General features: G+C 43.7%; 1 protein-coding gene across 2 annotated transcripts; it reads left to right on the top strand.

Moving 5' to 3' along the window:
* The first annotated feature begins 557 nt into the window (after positions 1 to 557).
* On the top strand, positions 558 to 15,277 carry LOC115165055 (Golgi phosphoprotein 3). Of its 2 annotated transcripts, XM_029718085.1 has the most exons (5): positions 558 to 726; positions 1,147 to 1,344; positions 3,559 to 3,690; positions 7,158 to 7,272; positions 14,574 to 15,277. In XM_029718085.1, exons 2-5 carry the CDS (start codon positions 1,306 to 1,308, stop codon positions 14,996 to 14,998), a joined length of 711 nt encoding a protein of 236 aa, XP_029573945.1. In that variant the 5' UTR covers positions 558 to 726; positions 1,147 to 1,305; the 3' UTR covers positions 14,999 to 15,277. The 2 variants fall into 2 exon arrangements, with proteins under 2 accessions (XP_029573945.1, XP_029573944.1); XM_029718084.1 differs by lacking the exon at positions 558 to 726 and having other exon boundaries at positions 783 to 1,344.
* Positions 15,278 to 20,745: the final 5,468 nt, after the last annotated feature.

Genomic DNA, 20,745 nt, shown 5'->3' with positions numbered 1-20,745 from the left:
AACCATAGAATTCACTGGCTTGTATGTGAAGCAGTAATTGTTTCAAAACATCTCCTGCCACGTCACTAATGCATCGTGAAACAGTGTTGTTTGATGAAGGCATTGTCTGTATTGTTATTTTGCCTTTTCCCCCAGCCATATCCGCGGCAGAAGGAAGAATTAAGTCCTCCACAATAGTATGGGGTTTGTCTGTCCTAGCCACTCAAATATGATGAGAACGACATTGATTTGGGGGTTCACTTATATTGGGAGTAGTGCCTTTCCTCGGCCACAGTGTGTTATATGTGCAAAAGTACTATCTCACAACTCGATGAAACCTTCACTCTTGTGCAGACATTTAGAAACAAAACATGCCAATTTGAAAATAAGCCACGGGAGTTTTTTTGAGCGACAATTAAGACGACTTTCGAGTAGTAAGACATGTATAAAAGCAACAGATCCCATTAATAAGAAGGGGCTAGAATCGTCTTATATGGTGAGCTACAGAGTGGCTAGAATAGACAAACCCCCATACTATTGTGGAGGACTTAGGTCTGTTGTTCGGTGCTCTCCCGGGTAAGGGGGGCCAGTAGCTCTTCCGCTGCATCAGGTTCACAACTGTCAGTGTCCATTCTAGTTGGGCTAGCAACACATGTAGAATTAATAATGCTAGCATTGGATGTGATCGTGGAAGCAGAATAACTTGTGTCGTCGACAGGTGCAGTAGCAGTAGTACCAGTAGAGCTGGTATGTGTCTATGGACGCGGGCCTTAATAAATGAACTGTTTGAAAATGTGATTTAAAAAAATAATTTTTACAAAGAAATAATTTTGGGGGGGAAAATGTGAATCACATTTTGTCGTACCCCGACGGTATTGCCTACCCCAGTTTGGGAATAGCTGCTCTAGGTCAACTCAAGCGCCACATTCAATGTTCTCGTTATCACCTGCCGCCATATTGGATAAACTACCAGTGGAAGAGGAGGAAAACGGAAATATTGCTTCTATGTGTCGCTACTTTCGTTGTAGTATAATTAAAACAGTCATCCGTAGTTGTATGTGTCGGACAAATTTAAGTGATTTATAATATCGGTCAGTGAGAATCCCGAGGCGAAAAGGGGTTTCGTCTTTTTTTTGACTTGTTGTAAATATGACTTCCCTGACACAGCGGAGCTCCGGCCTAGTCCAGAGGCGGACCGAGGCCTCTCGTACTTCTGCCGCCGACAAGGACAGAGGGTCCGGGGATGAGGATTTCGAGACCCGCCGCGGAGCAGAAGAAGAGGAGGTGGAGGATAAAGGAGACTGTAAAGAAACTCGACTCACATTGATGGAAGAAGTGTTACTCTTGGGATTAAAGGACCGCGAGGTATAACTTAAAAATACATGTATTATATTATTTTACAACTAAAACCATATTATTGTATTTAGCTGGTTAGATAACGTTAAGTTAACGCTACTCAAAATATCTCGTAAGATTCGCTAACGTTAGCAACGGTTGCTATCTTCATTTTTGTCAATATTGAATGAATGCTAACGTTAGCTAGCTACAGTAAGTAGTAACCCTGAGGGGTATAATACGAAGGAAGCTAGATTTACTCAGGGTTTTCTAAAGTTTTCTAAGTTTCACTTAGCTTCAAAGCTCCAGCTCAGGCATTTTCCGTACTATGACGGTGTGTGTGTGTGTGTTGCTCGGCTTGTAATATACAGGGCAAACCCGTTTTGGTCATTTCTGCTAACTGTCTTACAAATAAATTAATCGCAGCACGTTTTTGGACTGGACTCATTCTGATACTTGCTTAATAAGTACAATACCATTGGAAATTAATGTTGAATGTTAAATGTATATTCCTATAAATTTAAGTTGGAAATGATGCTTCCTGTTGACAAGACATTTTGATAAATAGCCCAATCCAAACACAGTTTTAATATGTCCGAATCAATAACCAATATGCACAAACAGTTTGTTTATTGAAAACCTAAACATAGTGTATCTACACATACATGTGCAACAATAGTAATCATATTTAAGCTTGCCCCTTAGAACCAACACATGCAAGAAAAACCCTGTTGTTTTGAAAAGTGACAATAAATCGATGATATCGATTGTAGGGGGGGAATCAGGTTGTACAAGCTGTTAAAACTAACACAACGTCCCTGGTTAGAGCACAACCTGCAGAAAACAGCTAGCTACATAGCCTTTGAAGTGTTGCGTTTTGATTCAAGTAAGTGTAACGCAATATTTTGTTGTTGTTTGTTAATCACTTCCATCGATGTCACACTGAAATCAATAGAACAGGGGGCAAACGTTTGTGGTATAGCGCTGTTTAAACCAACCCTATTTATTCAGTCTACACAGGAATGTGGAATAACCTATACATGGTTGGTTTGATGAGAATTTACATTAGGCTTATATCTATATTTAGGAATGTAGATTTTTTGGGGGGGGTTGTCATCAGGGAAAAGGTAACAATCCACTTTTTTCTGTTAATTAACTTATTACTAGCCTATATTCCAAAATTAAACAAATTCTAGTAATTGTCTTTTTTTGAGTGTAGACTGTTTATTATGTATACTGGATGGACTGATTACCTTATGTTACGCTCCACGTTCTATCCACACGTCAGGGAGAGGACGTAGAGGCCTTGGTGATGCTGTTGGTTCATTGAGTTAGCCTAGAATTAGTGAATTCGTTTTTGAATAGGATATCTTGTCTGCTAAATGAACAAGCCTACAGCCTATGGCAAAGAGCATAGCTAGATAACATTCAACTAAGTAGGACCAATTTATATTCTGAAATCTGAACTACATTTTCTTCATATCCTGTTTCTTTACACCTACCTGAAAATAAATAATGGGTTTATTGTTATGGGTTTATATTAAATTGATTTATTAAACTTGTTAAACGTCGACGTTCCAGAGGCTTCTATGTGTGAAGGCCTGGAGATACTAAACGTGTTTGTTAATTAACGGTTAATTACCTTGAGACCGGCAGTCGGACAATAACCGACTGACAAAATGTAATTACCGCCACAGCCCTGCACTCACAGTGGGGTCACATCAGGGGTCACAGTGGGGTCACATCAGGGGTCACAGTGGGGTCACATCGGTCACAGTGGGGTCATATCAGGGGTCACAGTGGGGTCACATCAGGGGTCACATCTGGGGTCACATCTGGGGTCACAGTGGGGTCACATCGGTCACAGTGGGGTCATATCAGGGGTCACAGTGGGGTCACAGTGGGGTCACATCAGGGGTCACAGTGGGGTCACATCAGGGGTCACAGTGGGGTCACATCAGGGGTCACAGTGGGGTCACAGTCAGCAGTCACACGGCATTAGTCTCCTAAGACAGCAGGCTGACCACTGTGATCCTTTCTATCTGTTCAGAGAGTGAAGGCTACAGGACTGCTCGGTGATCTGCATGCTCTCTCTCACACACACACACACACACCCTGTCGTCCTTTCTCAGGCCTGTGTTGCAGCTTCCTCACACCCACCCACTCACCCCCTGTCGTCCTCTCTCAGACCTGTGTTGCAGCTTCCTCACACCCATCCACTCACCCCCTGTCGTCCTCTCTCAGGGCTACACGTCGTTCTGGAACGACTGCATCTCGTCGGGGCTGCGTGGCTGCATGCTCATAGAACTGGCTATCAGAGGACGACTACATCTGGAGGCCTGCGGCATGAGGAGGAAAAGCCTGCTCGCCAGGAAGGTAGGGAATCTTGATCAACTGTTCTCTCTTAAGTGGCGGCAGCGTAGCCTAGTGGTTAGAGTGGAGGGGCGGCAGCGTAGCCTAGTGGTTAGAGTGGAGGGGCGGCAGCATAGCCTAGTGGTTAGAGTGGAGGGGCGGCAGCGTAGCCTAGTGGTTACAGAGCATTGGGCTAAGTAACCGGAAGGTTGCAAGATCGAATCCCCGAGCTGACAAGGTACACAATCTGTCGTTCTGCCCCTGAACAAGGCAGTTTTAACCCACTGTTCCTAGGCTGCCTTCGAAAATAAGAATTTGTTCTTAACTGACTTGCCTAGTTAAATAAAGGTAAAAAAAAATGTTTTTAAATGTGTGTGTTGTGACTTTGGCTCTGGATATTCAAGATCATTTACTGATTAAATTGCTTTTACTTAATTCATTTGGTTTCCTAATTCAAATGAATCTCAGAGGGGCATCATTTAAGGGTTTTGAGATAGAGAGACCCCTTTGAATGAACTCCTATCAGTAGTTACCATTGACCTGTTATACCATTTAATCCTCTATCAACAATAGTCCTAATCAACAACAACAGTCAATTTACTATATTCTCATTCTGAGTGGCCGTCGAGCTCTCAGACTTGGGAGAATCCAATCGTTCGTGAAGGACTTCAATGCAACAACGAATTGAATTCAAAAGTTTTATTACTAAGACTAAAAGATTGAAAATGAGATAGATACCGTTGTCTAAACAGGCCCGATGGAATGGGGTACAATCGCTGACGTGGGGAACTCTACAGATCAGTTGAATAGTTTGATGTATCCTACTGACAGGCAGAGTACAGGCAACACGTTAACAAGACTTTGGAGAATTTATAAATAATTTTTTCGTGAGAACAGGAGAAGTGTTGAGAGACTACTACATCAGTAAAACTTCACAGTCTGTGACACTAAAGGTTCCCTAATCAGGGGTTAACAGGCCCGGTTACAGGTTAACACCCTCTGTGGACAGTGCACAGGACAATATTGGTTATTGATATGTCAATCCAACTAACGGTCTTACAGTAATCAGCGTCTGCCACCACTTTCACACAGACACAGCGTCACCCAAAGGGAAATCAAATGCAATGATGTATTTACGTGCATTTTGAGCTGATTGTCGTTTGGTTCAGTTGGGTTTTTCTGATTTGACAGAGATGAAACGTGGGAAAGATCAGTGTTTCTAACAGCTGGGCTTGCAGCCCGAAGAAGCTTTTTTTCCCCCCTTCGTCGGAGCCCACGAGTTGTTGAGAGACGGCAGAGGGGGCCTGTTCTCTTTTATTTCTCAGACTCGGGTCCTCAAATCTGTTCAGTCCAAAGATATAAAGTTTAAGGCACTAAGGTGCAGTGGAATGTTCTGGTCCTCTTAGGGAAAGATATAACCCAGCGGGTCGTCGTGAGTGAACAGAGTGTTCCTCGGCCAAGTTCCTCTCGGATTATTCTTCTGTCTGAGTTGGAAAATGCTTCCTCGATCTGAGTTTTGGGTTTCCAAGGAGATGGGATCATTTGTCCCACGGATGTGGCCTTGCCTTAAAGAACTTGATTCTAGTTTCTGGTTAGTAAAGGCCTCTAATTTATAGGGAGATGGATATTGCCATTGGTACCGCCTCGTTGATTGTAAGGATTCAGCGTAGCAAAACCTGAGACTTGGGCCAAAATTGTAAGGCACCCTATGGGACTCGTCCGGATGTGATACAGCCTGGAATCGAACCAGGGACTGTAGTGACGCCTCTTGCACTGAGATGCAGTGTCTTAGAACACTGCGCTACTCGGGAGCCCAAGAAAGCGTGTTTAAATGTCCTTTTTACGCCCATGGCGCCATTTTCTCTTTGTTACAAAGAGTAACAATTCCTGACTTTCCTCTTATGATACACATCACTAGACGCACTGCTGAACTTTGCAGTGGATTCTGTCTCCTGACCTGCTCGGTTCCTGAAGTGAAGAGCAGTTTCGAACCACCTGGTGATTTTATTTGTTTTTTTGTTGAACCACTAAACAACTATTGATTTAAAACCAATGAGAGTTTACCGCAAGTCTCAAAGACAACAGGAGCTGCCTCCACTATTCCAGCACCATTTCAACATCAACGTGACACCTAAAAGATACCAAAAACGATTTAGTCCTATCGACATAAGCTAAGTATGATGTGGCTGTCTATGGTTCTGATTTCTGTTTGTGTGTGCGTGCCTTCGTGCAAGTAGAAAAAAAAGTAGAGTCAAGCCAATGCCATTCTCTCTTTCATGTTTCTGTTAGTGATGTATGCTCTCCGAAACAATTTCATAGGAGAGAAGCCAAATCCAGTAATGTATGCTCTCCGAAACAATTTGATAGGAGAGAAGCCAAATCCAGTAATGTATGCTCTCCGAAACAATTTGATAGGAGAGAAGCCAAATCCAGTAATGTATGCTCTCCGAAACAATTTGATAGGAGAGAAGCCAAATCCAGTAATGTATGCTCTCCAAAACAATTTGATAGGAGAGAAGCCAAATCCAGTAATGTATGCTCTCCGAAACAATTTGATAGGAGAGAAGCCAAATCCAGTAATGTATGCTCTCCGAAACAATTTGATAGGAGAGAAGCCAAATCCAGTAATGTATGCTCTCCGAAACAATTTGATAGGAGAGAAGCCAAATCCAGTAATGTATGCTCTCCGAAACAATTTGATAGGAGAGAAGCCAAATCCAGTAATGTATGCTCTCCGAAACAATTTGATAGGAGAGAAGCCAAATCCAGTAATGTATGCTCTCCAAACAATTTGATAGGAGAGAAGCCAAATCCAGTAATGTATGCTCTCCAAAACAATTTGATAGGAGAGAAGCCAAATCCAGTAATGTATGCTCTCCAAAACAATTTGATAGGAGAGAAGCCAAATCCAGTAATGTATGCTCTCCAAAACAATTTGATAGGAGAGAAGCCAAATCCAGTAATGTATGCTCTCCAAAACAATTTGATATGAGAGAAGCCAAATCCAGTAATGTATGCTCTCCGAAACAATTTGATATGAGAGAAGCCAAATCCAAGCTAGCTTCCATTGACACAACTTTTTTTTTCCTCCCCCCACCAGGACCAATCATTTGAGCTTGCTCAGTTTAGCTCAAAGCTGATTAGCAACATTTTTGCTCGTTTTTTTTTTTTGTCAAGTGAGGCCAGATGCTCACTGGCTTCCCTTGACAGCAAAAAAATACAATAAAAAGACAATGGACAAGAAAGTATTCTCCTGCTGATTCTGACTTGTATTTAGTCTAGAAGTTGTGTTCTGACTGTGTGGTTGTCTCATCTATAGGGGATCTATAGGTCATTGAGTGGCAGTATTGTTTTGTTCTGACTGTGTTCTGTATACAGTCGACTAAAGCTGTTGTGGGTTTTGTATTGGTGTCTCCTAGGTGATCTGTAAGTCATTGAATGGCAGTACAGGTTGTGTTTTCATTCTGTCTCGTTGTATTGGTGTCTCCTAGGTGATCTGTAAGTCAGACGCTCCGACGGGAGACGTGCTATTGGACGAGGCTCTGAAACATGTAAAGGAGACCCAGCCCCCAGAGACGGTGCAGAGCTGGATTGAGCTGCTCAGCGGTGAGTGTGTGAGGTTTACTACTAACAGAGTGGTCTCAGCCACCAGAGGTTTACTACTAACAGAGTGGTCTCAGCCACCAGAGGTTTACTACTAACAGAGTGGTCTCAGCCACCAGAGGTTTACTGTTAACAGAGTGGGCTCAGCCACCAGAGGTTTACTACTAACAGAGTGGTCTCAGCCACCAGAGGTTTACTACTAACAGAGTGGTCTCAGCCACCAGAGGTTTACTACTAACAGAGTGGTCTCAGCCACCAGAGGTTTACTGTTAACAGAGTGGGCTCAGCCACCAGAGGTTTACTGTTAACAGAGTGGTCTCAGCCACCAGAGGTTTACTACTAACAGAGTGGTCTCAGCCACCAGAGGTTTACTACTAACAGAGTGGTCTCAGCCACCAGAGGTTTACTACTAACAGAGTGGTCTCAGCCACCAGAGGTTTACTACTAACAGAGTGGTCTCAGCCACCAGAGGTTTACTACTAACAGAGTGGTCTCAGCCACCAGAGGTTTACTACTAACAGAGTGGTCTCAGCCACCAGAGGTTTACTACTAACAGAGTGGTCTCAGCCACCAGAGGTTTACTGTTAACAGAGTGGTCTCAGCCACCAGAGGTTTACTGTTAACAGAGTGGTCTCAGCCACCAGAGGTTCACTACTAACAGAGTGGTCTCAGCCACCAGAGGTTTACTGTTAACAGAGTGGTCTCAGCCACCAGAGGTTCACTACTAACAGAGTGGTCTCAGCCACCAGAGGTTTACTGCTAACAGAGTGGTCTCAGCCACCAGAGGTTTACTGCTAACAGAGTGGTCTCAGCCACCAGAGGTTTACTGCTAACAGAGTGGGCTCAGCCACCAGAGGTTTACTGCTAACAGAGTGGTCTCAGCCACCAGAGGTTTACTGCTAACAGAGTGGTCTCAGCCACCAGAGGTTTACTGCTAACAGAGTGGTCTCAGCCACCAGAGGTTTACTACTAACAGAGTGGTCTCAGCCACCAGAGGTTTACTGTTAACAGAGTGGTCTCAGCCACCAGAGGTTCACTACTAACAGAGTGGTCTCAGCCACCAGAGGTTTACTGCTAACAGAGTGGTCTCAGCCACCAGAGGTTTACTGCTAACAGAGTGGTCTCAGCCACCAGAGGTTCACTACTAACAGAGTGGTCTCAGCCACCAGAGGTTTACTGTTAACAGTGGTCTCAGCCATTAGGTGGCAGTATGTTTGTTTTGATTCTGACTGTGATTGTATTGGTAGTAGTTGTATTGGATATATGTATTTTTTAGTTATTACAGTTGTATTATTTTAAAAACAAAAAACCAAAGCCTGTAACACCTTCCCCCTTAAGACAATAAATATATCCTATATTTTTGTTGGACAAGTTTGCTCACAACCAACAGAACTTCCATTTCACAACATGGATCAATTTAAATTGTCACTTTCTCCAATATCAACATGGTGTTTACTGGCTGGCAATACTTAAAGACCAAACAGCCACATTTTTATTATATATATATATATATATATTTATTTATTTATTATATTATGTTATGTTCCCCAGCAAGAAACCAGTAATGGTGATCAAACAGAAGGGGAACTAACAAAGACTCATTAACCTGTGCTGGCCCAGGTGCTATTTTAACAGTGGCTGACCCTGTATTCCAGTTGTCTTCAAAGATGTGGCCGATTAACACCTTTTAGTTTGTCTCTACCTATTAGATATAAATACTTTTATCTGATCTTCCCTGTTTTCTCTTTGCTCCACCATTTTTGGTTTGCTTCCTGTCTTTTATATAAGTTGTGTGAGGTTTTTTTTATTTCGTGAGCCTTTTCTTGGGTAAATGTAGTGGACGTTCCTGGTGGGTATCTTTTAGGTCACTTTCTTTCATTGTACACCCCCATGAGTGTCTTTTCAGAACCCCTCCTAAAATCCCACTTGTTTAGTTTTGGTTGTTGTTAGTTCCCCTTCTGTTTGATCGACATTTTGTTTTCTTGCTGGGGAACGTAAGTTGTTTAGTTATTACAGTTGTTTTAGTTATTACAGTTGTTTTAGTTATTACAGTTGTTTAGGTATTACAGTTGTTTAGTTACTACAGTTTAGTTATTACAGTTGTTTAGGTATTACAGTTGTTTAGTTATTACAGTTGTTTAGTTATTACAGTTGTTTAGTTATTACAGTTGTTTAGTTATTACAGTTGTTTAGTTACTACAGTTGTTTAGGTATTACAGTTGTTTAGGTATTACAGTTGTTTAGGTATTACAGTTTAGTTATTACAGTTGTTTAGTTATTACAGTTTAGTTATTACAGTTGTTTAGTTACTACAGTTTAGTTATTACAGTTGTTTAGTTATTACAGTTTAGTTATTACAGTTTAGTTATTACAGTTGTTTTAGTTATTACAGTTGTTTAGTTATTAGTTGTTTAGTTATTACAGTTGTTTAGTTACTACAGTTTAGTTATTACAGTTGTTTAGTTATTACAGTTGTTTAGTTATTACAGTTGTTTAGTTACTACAGTTTAGTTATTACAGTTGTTTAGTTATTACAGTTTAGTTATTACAGTTGTTTTAGTTATTACAGTTGTTTAGTTATTAGTTGTTTAGGTATTACAGTTGTTTAGTTATTAGTTGTTTAGGTATTACAGTTGTTTAGTTATTAGTTGTTTAGGTATTACAGTTGTTTAGTTATTAGCTGTTTAGGTATTACAGTTGTTTAGTTATTAGTTGTTTAGTTATTAGTTGTTTAGTTATTACAGTTGTTTAGTTATTAGTTGTTTAGTTATTACAGTTGTTTAGTTATTAGCTGTTTAGGTATTACAGTTGTTTAGTTATTAGTTGTTTAGTTATTACAGTTGTTTAGTTATTAGTTGTTTAGTTATTACAGTTGTTTAGTTATTAGTTGTTTAGTTATTACAGTGGTATTGGATCCATTTGTGTTGTGTACTTATTACAGCACCATTGTGAAAAGGTGAAGAAGAAGCTGAATGCAGTGTTTTCTATCTGTTGTTAATATTAATCATTATTTACATCTTCTCTGATTATACTCCCAAGTAGAGGAGGCAGGTAGCCTAGTGGTTAGAGAGGCAGGTAGCCTAGTGGTTAGAGTGTAGGGGCAGCAGGTAGCCTAGTGGTTAGAGTGGAGGGGCTGGCAGGTAGCCTAGTGGTTAGAGTGTAGGGGCGCAGGTAGCCTAGTGGTTAGAGTGTAGAGGAGGCAGGTAGCCTAGTGGTTAGAGTGTAGAGGAGGCAGGTAGCCTAGTGGTTAGAGTGTAGGGGCGGCAGGTAGCCTAGTGGTTAGAGTGTAGAGGAGGCAGGTAGCCTAGTGGTTAGAGTGTAGGGGGGGCAGGTAGCCTAGTGGTTAGAGTGTAGGGGCGGCAGGTAGCCTAGTGGTTAGAGTGGAGGGGCGGCAGGTAGCCTAGTGGTTAGAGTGTAGAGGAGGCAGGTAGCCTAGTGGTTAGAGTGTAGGGGCGGCAGGTAGCCTAGTGGTTAGAGTGTAGGGGGGGCAGGTAGCCTAGTGGTTAGAGTGGAGGGGCGGCAGGTAGCCTAGTGGTTAGAGTGGAGGGGCGGCAGGTAGCCTAGTGGTTAGAGTGTAGAGGAGGCAGGTAGCCTAGTGGTTAGAGTGTAGGGGCGGCAGGTAGCCTAGTGGTTAGAGTGTAGAGGCGGCAGGTAGCCTAGTGGTTAGAGTGTAGAGGCGGCAGGTAGCCTAGTGGTTAGAGTGTAGGGGAGGCAGGTAGCCTAGTGGTTAGAGTGTAGGGGAGGCAGGTAGCCTAGTGGTTAGAGTGTAGGGGGGGCAGGTAGCCTAGTGGTTAGAGTGTAGGGGCGGCAGGTAGCCTAGTGGTTAGAGTGTAGGGGCGGCAGGTAGCCTAGTGGTTAGAGTGTAGAGGCGGCAGGTAGCCTAGTGGTTAGAGTGGAGAGGTGGCAGGTAGCCTAGTGGTTAGAGTGTAGGGGGGGCAGGTAGCCTAGTGGTTAGAGTGGAGGGGGGGCAGGTAGCCTAGCGGTTAGAGTGTAGGGGGGGCAGGTAGCCTAGCGGTTAGAGCGTAGGGACAGTAACCAGCAGGTAGCCTAGTGGTTAGAGCGTTGGGACAGTAACCAGCAGGTAAGCCTCTTGAAACCTTCCTTTTCAACTATGCTAATTGGTAGCATGTCCTTAGCAATGCAATGCATAATAGCATTTGTGATGTCTGTCTTTTCGATGTTTGCTTGTAGGGCATAAACGCTGTCCGTGTTGACTGAGTCGGGCAAACATCCCTAGATTGGCTGGTGCTTGAGGGGCGTTTATCAATACCGTGGCGCAAACTCAAACCTCCTGCATGTTCCAAAGAGTGATTTTGCTTCAGATGTTTTAAAAGGTTTGTCGTATTACCAGACTTCGTAGCCACCTGTCTACGGCACAATTTGCACCGAACATTGCTCTGCTCTTTGTCGAACTTCAAAAAGCCAAACCACTTCCAAATTACTGAAACAGTTTAACCCTTTTTAAACAATAATTTATTCGTTGGAAGCTGCTCCTTCTCCATGGCGATCACTGCCACTGTTTTCACCTACATCACTCATTTAGTGGTTAATAGTGGCTACTCCATCACTCATTTAGTGGTAAATAGTGTCTACTCCATCACTCATTTAGTGGTTAATAGTGGCTACTCCATCACTCATTTAGTGGTTAATAGTGGCTACTCCATCACTCATTTAGTGGTTAATAGTGGCTACTCCATCACTCATTTATTGGTTAATAGTGGCTACTCCATCACTCATTTAGTGGTTAATAGTGGCTACTCCATCACTCATTTAGTGGTTAATAGTGGCTACTCCATCACTCATTTAGTGGTTAATAGTGGCTACTCCATCACTCATTTAGTGGTTAATAGTGGCTACTCCATCACCCATTTAGTGGCTACTCCAAATCATATTGTATATCAGCTGAAATCTCAAGGTGCTGTACAGAAACCCAGCCTAAAACCCCAAACAGCAAGCAATGCATGTGAAAGGGGCACGGTGGCTAGGAAAAACTCCCTCGGAAAAACTCCCTAGAAAGGCCAAAAACCTAGGAAGAAACCTAGAGAGGAACCAGGCTATGAGGGGTGGCCAGTCCTCTTCTGGCTGTGCCGGGTGGATATTATAACAGAACATGGTCAAGATGTTAAAATGTTCATAAATGACCAGCATTGTCAGATAATAATAATCATAGTAGTTGTCGAGGGTTCAACAAGCACGTCCGGTGAACAGGTCAGGGTTCCGTAGCCGCAGGCAGAACAGTTGAAACTGGAGCAGCAGCATGGCCAGGTGGACTGGGGACAGCAAGGAGTCATCATGCCAGGTAGTCCCGAGGCATGGTCCTAGGGCTCAGGTCCTCCGAGAGAAAGAAAGAAAGAGAGAAAGAGAGAATTAGAGAGAGCATATTTACATTCACACAGGACACCGGATAAGACAAGAGAATACTCCAGATGTAACAGACTGACCCTAGCCCCCCGACACATAAACTACTGCAGCATAAATACTGGAGGCTGAGACAGGAGGGGTCAGGAGACACTGTGGCCCCATCCGATGATACCCCCGGACAGGGCCAAACAGGCAGGATATAACCCCACCCACTTTGCCAAAGCACAGCCCCCACACTCCATCACTCATTTAGTGGTTAATAGTGGCTACTCCATCACTCATTTAGTGGTTAATAGTGGCTACTCCATCACTCATTTAGTGGTTAATAGAGGCTACTCCATCACTCATTTAGTGGTTAATAGTGGCTACTCCATCACTCATTTAGTGGTTAATAGTGTCTACTCCGTCACCCATTTAGTTGTTAATAGTGGCTACTCCATCACTCATTTAGTGGTTAATAGTGTCTACTCCATCACCCATTTAGTGGTTAATAGTGGCTACTCCATCACTCATTTAGTGGTTAATAGTGTCTACTCCATCACTCATTTAGTGGTTAATAGTGGCTACTCCATCACTCATTTAGTGGCTACTCCATCACTCATTTAGTGGTTAATAGTGTCTACTCCATCACTCATTTAGTGGTTAATAGTGGCTACTCCATCACTCATTTAGTGGCTACTCCATCACCCATTTAGTGGTTCATAGTGGCTAATCCATCACTCATTTAGTGGTTAATAGTGGCTACTCCATCACTCATTTAGTGGTTAATAGTGTCTACTCCATCACCCATTTAGAGGCTACTCCATCACTCATTTAGTGGTTAACAGTGGCTACTCCATCACTCATTTAGTGTTTAATAGTGTCTACTCCATCACTCATTTAGTGGTTCATAGTGGCTACTCCATCACTCATTTAGTGGTTAATAGTGGCTACTCCATCACTCATTTAGTGGCTACTCCATCACTCATTTAGTGGCTACTCCATCACTCATTTAGTGGTTAATAGTGTCTACTCCATCACTCATTTAGTGGTTAATAGTGGCTACTCCATCACTCATTTAGTGGCTACTCCATCACTCATTTAGTGGTTAATAGAGGCTACTCCATCACTCATTTAGTGGCTACTCCATCACTCATTTAGTGGTTAATAGTGGCTACTCCATCACTCATTTAGTGGTTAACAGTGTCTACTCCATCACTCTTTTAGTGGCTACTCCATCCATCATTTAGTGGTTAATAGTGGCTACTCCATCCATCATTTAGTGGTTAATAGAGGCTACTCCATCCCTCATTTAGTGGTTAATAGTGGCTACTCCATCACTCATTTAGTGGTTAATAGTGTATACTCCATCACTCATTTAGTGGTTAATAGTGTCTACTCCATCACTCATTTAGTGGTTAATAGTGGCTACTCCATCACTCATTTAGTGGTTAATAGTGGCTACTCCATCACTCATTTAGTGGTTAATAGTGTATACTCCATCACTCATTTAGTGGTTAATAGAGGCTACTCCATCACTCATTTAGTGGTTAACCGTGGCTACTCCATCACCCATTTAGTGGTTAATAGTGGCTACTCCATCACTCATTTAGTGGTTAACCGTGGCTACTCCATCACCCATTTAGTGGTTAACAGTGTCTACTCCATCACTCGAGGTGCTAAGTGGTTTTTAGTGGGCGTATACCTCTCCTCTCCATATTGTCACTTCTCCGCACGTTCCTGCTGCATCACAGAGGTGAAATCGATCTGCTGTACCTAATTATTCTATATATCGACATTATCGAAAATGAATCTAAACGTTTTTATATGTTTATTGAGGGAAGTAATTACCTCGATAATAATTATTGATTTATCGTCCAGCCCTAGTGGACATATGTCACATTCAATCACGATGCTTTAGGCTTTGAACTCTGTGTCACGTTTAACATCCCTCACCCTTACAGGTGAGACGTGGAACCCTCTGAAGCTACACTACCAGCTGAGGAACGTGAGGGAGCGCCTGGCCAAGAACCTGGTGGAAAAGGGCGTGCTGACCACGGAGAAACAGAACTTCCTGCTCTTCGACATGACCACTCACCCGCTCACCAACAACAACATCAAACAACGCCTCATCAAGAGGGTTCAGGAGGCCGTGTTGGAGAAATGGGTCAACGACCCGCATCGCATGGACAAGCGGCTGCTCGCCCTCATCTTCCTGGCCCACTCGTCTGATGTCCTAGAGAATGCCTTTTCCCCTTTGTTGGACGACCAGTATGACCTGGCCATGAAGAGAGTACGGCAGCTCCTGGACCTGGAGCCGGAGGGGGAGAGCACGAAGACTAACGCCAATGAGTTGTTGTGGGCCGTGGTGGCCGCCTTTACCAAGTGAACTGCCCTACCACCTTTCAGACACCAGAGGGTGCTGTTGGTTTGACGGTGGGGTAGAGGGAGAGGACAGGACAGTTTGGGGGGGAAGAGGGCTGGTCTGTCTGGCCCATCAAGGTAGTGACTTGACTGACTTGAGGTCACCTCCCTCTGTCTTTCTGAACAGAATGGTTTGTTCTAGACCTGTCCCACAGCTTACTGAACAGAATGGTCTGCTCCAGACCTGTCCCACAGCTTTCTGAACAGAATGGTCTGCTCCTGACCTGTCCCACAGCTTACTGAACAGAATGGTCTGCTCCAGACCTGTCCCACAGCTTACTGAACAGAATGGTCTGCTCCTGACCTGTCCCACAGCTTTCTGAACAGAATGGTCTGCTCCTGACCTGTCCCACAGCTTTCTGAACAGAATGGTCTACTCCAGACCTGTCCCACAGCTTTCTGAACAGAATGGTCTGTTCCTGACCTGTCCCACAGCTTTCTGAGCAGAATGGTCTGTTCCTGACCTGTCCCACAGCTTACTGAACCGAATGGTCTGTTCCTGACCTGTCCCACAGCTTACTGAACAGAATGGTCTGCTCCAGACCTGTCCCACAGCTTACTGAACAGAATGGTCTGTTCCAGTTCACCTGATATGGATAAAAAAATACCCTCAAATTAATACTGACAGACGGCACTTTAACCTCATAGTCATTCTATCAGAGCCAAAACAACAAATGTGTCGCTGTCCCAATACTTTTGGAGCTCAGTGATGTACATGCAGATTCCATGTACGTGAAACTAATAATAATAACTAATAGTAGTATATGAATTGAATACTAGATAATTCTCTTCCTGTTTCCTCTCCAACGTGACGACATGGTCTGAAGTTTCCTGTTTCAGTTTTACTCTCATGTTTATGCGGAATGGAAAAGCTTCTCTCATTAAGGTGTTTGTGTTCCCGACCAAAGGCTCCATCTGAAATCAAAATCAAATCAAATTTATTTATATAGCCCTTCGTACATCAGCTGAAATCTCAAAGTGCTGTACAGAAACCCAGCCTAAAACCCCAAACAGCAAGCAATGCATGTGAAAGAAGCACGGTGGCTGGGAAAAACTCCCTAGGAAAAACTCCTGAGAAAGGCCAAAAACCTAGGAAGAAACCTAGAGAGGAACCAGGCTATGAGGGGTGGCCAGTCCTCTTCTGGCTGTGCCGGGTGGATATTATAACAGAACATGGTCAAGATGTTAAAATGTTCGTAAATGACCAGCATGGTCAAATAATAATAATCATAGTAATTGTCGAGGGTGCAACAAGCACGTCCGGTGAACAGGTCAGGGTTCCGTAGCCGCAGGCAGAACAGTTGAAACTGGAGCAGCAGCATGGCCAGGTGGACTGGGGACAGCAAGGAGTCATCATGCCAGGTAGTCCTAGGGCTCAGGTCCTCCGAGAGAAAGAAAGAAAGAAAGAAAGAAAGAGAGAATTAGAGAGAGCATATTTACATTCACACAGGACACCGGATAAGACAAGAGAATACTCCAGATGTAACAGACTGACCCTAGCCCCCCGACACATAAACTACTGCAGCATAAATACTGGAGGCTGAGACAGGAGGGATCAGAAGACACTGTGGCCCCATCCGATGATACCCCCGGACAGGGCCAAACAGGCAGGATATAACCCCACCCACTTTGCCAAAGCACAGCCCCCACACCACTAGAGGGATATCTACAACCACCAACTTACCGTCCGAAGACAAGGCCGAGTATAGCCCACAAAGATGTCCGCCACGGCACAACCCAAGGGGGGGCGCCAACCCAGACAGGAAGACCACGTCAGTGGCTCAACCTACTCAAGTGACGCACCCCTCCCATGGACGGCATGGAAGAACACCAGTAAGTCAGTGACTCAGCCCCTGTAAAAGGGTTAGAGGCAGAGAATCCCAGTGGGAAGAGGGGAACCGACAAGGCAGAGACAGCAAGGGCGGTTCGTTGCTCCAGCCTTTCCGTTCACCTTCACACTCCTGGGCCAGACTATACTTAATCATAGGACCTACTGAAGAGATAAGTCTTCAGTAAAGACTTAAAGGTTGAGACTGAGTCTGCGTCTCTCACATGGGTAGGCAGACCATTCCATAAAAATGGAGCTCTATAGGAGAAAGCCCTACCTCCAGCCGTTTGCTTAGAAATTCTAGGGACAATTAGGAGGCCTGCGTCTTGTGACCGTAGCGTACGTGTAGGTATGTACGGCAGGACCAAATCGGAAAGATAGGTAGGAGCAAGCCCATGTAATGCTTTGTAGGTTAGCAGTAAAACCTTGAAATCAGCCCTTGCCTTAACAGGAAGCCAGTGTAGGGAAGCTAGCACTGGAGTAATATGATCAAATTTTTTGGTTCTAGTCAGGATTCTAGCAGCCGTATTTAGCACTAACTGAAGTTTGTTTAGTGCTTTATCCGGGTAGCCGGAAAGTAGAGCATTGCAGTAGTCGAGCCTAGAAGTAACAAAAGCATGGATTAATTTTTCTGCGTCATTTTTGGACAAAAAGTTTCTGATTTTTGCAATGTTACGTAGATGGAAAAAAGCTGTCCTTGAAGCAGTCTTGATATGTTCTTCAAAAGAGAGATCAGGGTCCAGAGTAACGCCGAGGTCCTTCACAGTTTTATTTGAGACGACTGTACAACCATCCAGATTAATTGTCAGATTCAACAGAAGATCTCTTTGTTTCTTGGGACCTAGGACAAGCATCTCTGTTTTGTCCGAGTTTAAAAGTAGAAAATTTGCAGCCATCCACTTCCTTATGTCTGAAACACAGGCTTCTAGCGAGAGCAATTTTGGGGCTTCACCATGTTTCATTGAAATGTACAGCTGTGTGTCGTCCGCATAGCAGTGAAATTTAACATTATGTTTTCGAATGACATCCCCAAGAGGTAAAATATATAGTGAAAACAATAGTGGTCCTAGAACGGAACCTTGAGGAACACCGAAATTTACAATTGATTTGTCAGAGGACGAACCATTCACAGAGACAAACTGATATCTTTCCGACAGATAAGATCTAAACCAGGCCAGAACTTGTCCATGTAGACCAATTTGGGTTTCCAATCTCTCCAAAAGAATGTGGTGATCGATGGTATCAAAAGCGGCACTAAGATCTAGGAGCATGAGGACAGATGCAGAGCCTCGGTCTGACGTCATTAAAAGGTCATTTACCACCTTCACAAGTGCAGTCTCAGTGCTATGATGGGGTCTAAAACCAGACTGAAGCGTTTCGTATACATTGTTTGTCTTCAGGAAGGCAGTGAGTTGCTGCGCAACAACTTTTTCTAAAATTTTTGAGAGGAATGGAAGATTCGATATAGGCCGATAGTTTTTTATAATTTCTGGGTCAAGATTCGGCTTTTTCAAGAGAGGCTTTATTACTGCCACTTTTAGTGAGCTTGGTACACATCCGGTGGATAGAGAGCCGTTTATTATGTTCAACATAGGAGGGCCAAGCACAGGAAGCAGCTCTTTCAGTAGTTTAGTTGGAATAGGGTCCAGTATGCAGCTTGAGGGTTTGGAGGCCATGATTATTTTCATCATTGTGTCAAGAGATATAGTACTAAAACACTTTAGTATCTCCCTTGAGCCAAGGTCCTGGCAGAGTTGTGCAGACTCTGGACAATGAAGCCCTGGAGGAATACCCAGATTTAAAGAGGAGTCCGTAATTTGCTTTCTAATGATCATGATCTTTTCCTCAAAAAAGTTCATAAATTTATTACTGCTGAAGTGTAAGCCATCCTCCATTTGCGAATGCTGCTTTTTAGTTAGCTTTGCGACAGTGTCAAAAAGAAATTTTGGATTGTTCTTATTTTCCTCAATTAAGTTGGAAAAATAGGATGATCGTGCAGCAGTGAGGGCTCTTCGATACTGCACGGTACTGTCTTTCCAAGCTAGTCGGAAGACTTCCAGTTTAGTGTGGCGCCATTTCCGTTCCAATTTTCTGGAAGCTTGCTTCAGAGCTCGTGTATTTTCTGTATACCAGGGAGCTAGTTTCTTATGACAGATGTTTTTAATTTTTAGGGGTGCAACTGCATCTAGGGTATTGCGCAAGGTTGAATTGAGTTCCTCGGTTAGGTGGTTAACTGATTCTTGTCCTCTGACGTCCTTGGGTAGGCAGAGGGAGTCTGGAAGGGCATCAAGGAATCTTTGGGTTGTCTGAGAATTTATAGCACGACTTTTAATCTTCCTTGGTTGGGGTCTGAGCAGATTATTTGTCGCAATTGTAAACGCAATAAAATGGTGGTCCGATAATCCAGGATTATGAGGAAAAACATTAAGATCCACAACATTTATTCCATGGGACAAAACTAGGTCCAGAGTATGACTGTGGCAGTGAGTAGGTCCAGAGACATGTTGGACAAAACCCACTGAGTCGATGATGGCTCCGAAAGCCTTTTGGAGTGGGTCTGTGGACTTTTCCATGTGAATGTTAAAGTCACCAAAAATTAGAATATTATCTGCTATGACTACAAGATCCGATAGGAATTCAGGGAACTCAGTAAGGAACACTGCATATGGCCCAGGAGGCCTGTAAACAGTAGCTATAAAAAGTGATTGAGTAGGCTGCATAGATTTCATGACTAGAAGCTCAAAAGACGAAAACGTCATTGTTTTTTTTTTTGTAAATTGAAATTTGCTATCGTAAATGTTAGCAACACCTCCGCCTTTGCCGGATGCACGGGGGGTTTGGTCACTAGTGTAACCAGGGGGTGAGGCCTCATTTAACACAGTAAATTCATCAGGCTTAAGCCATGTTTCAGTCAGGCCAATCACATCAAGATTATGATCAGTGATTAGTTCATTGACTATAACTGCCTTGGAAGTGAGGGATCTAACATTAAGTAACCCAATTTTGAGATGTGAAGTATCACAATCTCTTTCAATAATGGCAGGAATGGAGGAGGTCTTTATACTAGTAAGATTACTGAAGCGAACACCGCCATTTTTAATTTTGCCCAACCAAGATCGAGGCACAGACACGGTCTCAATGGGGAAAGCTGAGCTGACTACGCTAACTGTGCTAGTGGCAGACTCCACTAAGCTGGCAGGCTGGCTAACAGCCTGTTGCCTGGCCTGCACCCTATTTCATTGTGGAGCTAGAGGAGTTAGAGCCCTGTCTATGTTCGTAGATAAGATGAGAGCACCCCTCCAGCTAGGATGGAGTCCGTCACTCCTCAGCAGGCCAGGCTTGGTCCTGTTTGTGGGTGAATCCCAGAAAGAGGGCCAGTTATCTACAAATTCTATCTTTTGGGAGGGGCAGAAAACAGTTTTCATCCAGCGATTGAGTTGTGAGACTCTGCTGTAGAGCTCATCACTCCCCCTAACTGGGAGGGGGCCAGAGACAATTAATCGATGCCGACACATCTTTCTAGCTGATTTACATGCTGAAGCTATGTTGCGCTTGGTGACCTCTGACTGTTTCATCCTAACATCGTTGGTGCCGACGTGGATAACAATATCTCTATACTCTCTACACTCGCCAGTTTTAGCTTTAGCCAGCACCGTCTTTAGATTAGCCTTAACGTCGGTAGCCCTGCCCCCTGGTAAACAGTGTATGATCGCTGGATGATTAGTTTTAAGTCTAATACTGCGGGTAATGGAGTCGCCAATGACTAGGGTTTTCAATTTGTCAGAGCTAATGGTGGGAGCCGTCGGCGTCTCAGACCCCACAACGGGAGGAGCAGAGACCAGAGAAGTCTCGGCCTCCGACTCCGACTCGCTTAACGGGGAGAA

The sequence above is a fragment of the Salmo trutta genome, chromosome 27 (assembly GCF_901001165.1).
Source record: "Salmo trutta chromosome 27, fSalTru1.1, whole genome shotgun sequence".
In the NCBI taxonomy this organism is placed as follows: domain Eukaryota; kingdom Metazoa; phylum Chordata; class Actinopteri; order Salmoniformes; family Salmonidae; genus Salmo; species Salmo trutta.
Note: the sequence above shows the minus strand (reverse complement) of the source record. Positions and strands in the feature narration are given on the sequence as shown.

What these genes read in the sequence shown, in the direction of transcription:
- LOC115165055 (XM_029718084.1), top strand. Translation starts at nt 1,129, where the DNA reads ATGACTTCCCTGACACAGCGGAGCTCCGGCCTAGTCCAGAGGCGGACC. An exon ending in TGGGATTAAAGGACCGCGAG is followed by an intron (nt 1,345 to 3,558) that starts GTATAACTTAAA and finishes GTCCTCTCTCAG; the next exon opens with GGCTACACGTCGTTCTGGAA. An exon ending in CTGGATTGAGCTGCTCAGCG is followed by an intron (nt 7,273 to 14,573) that starts GTGAGTGTGTGA and finishes TCACCCTTACAG; the next exon opens with GTGAGACGTGGAACCCTCTG.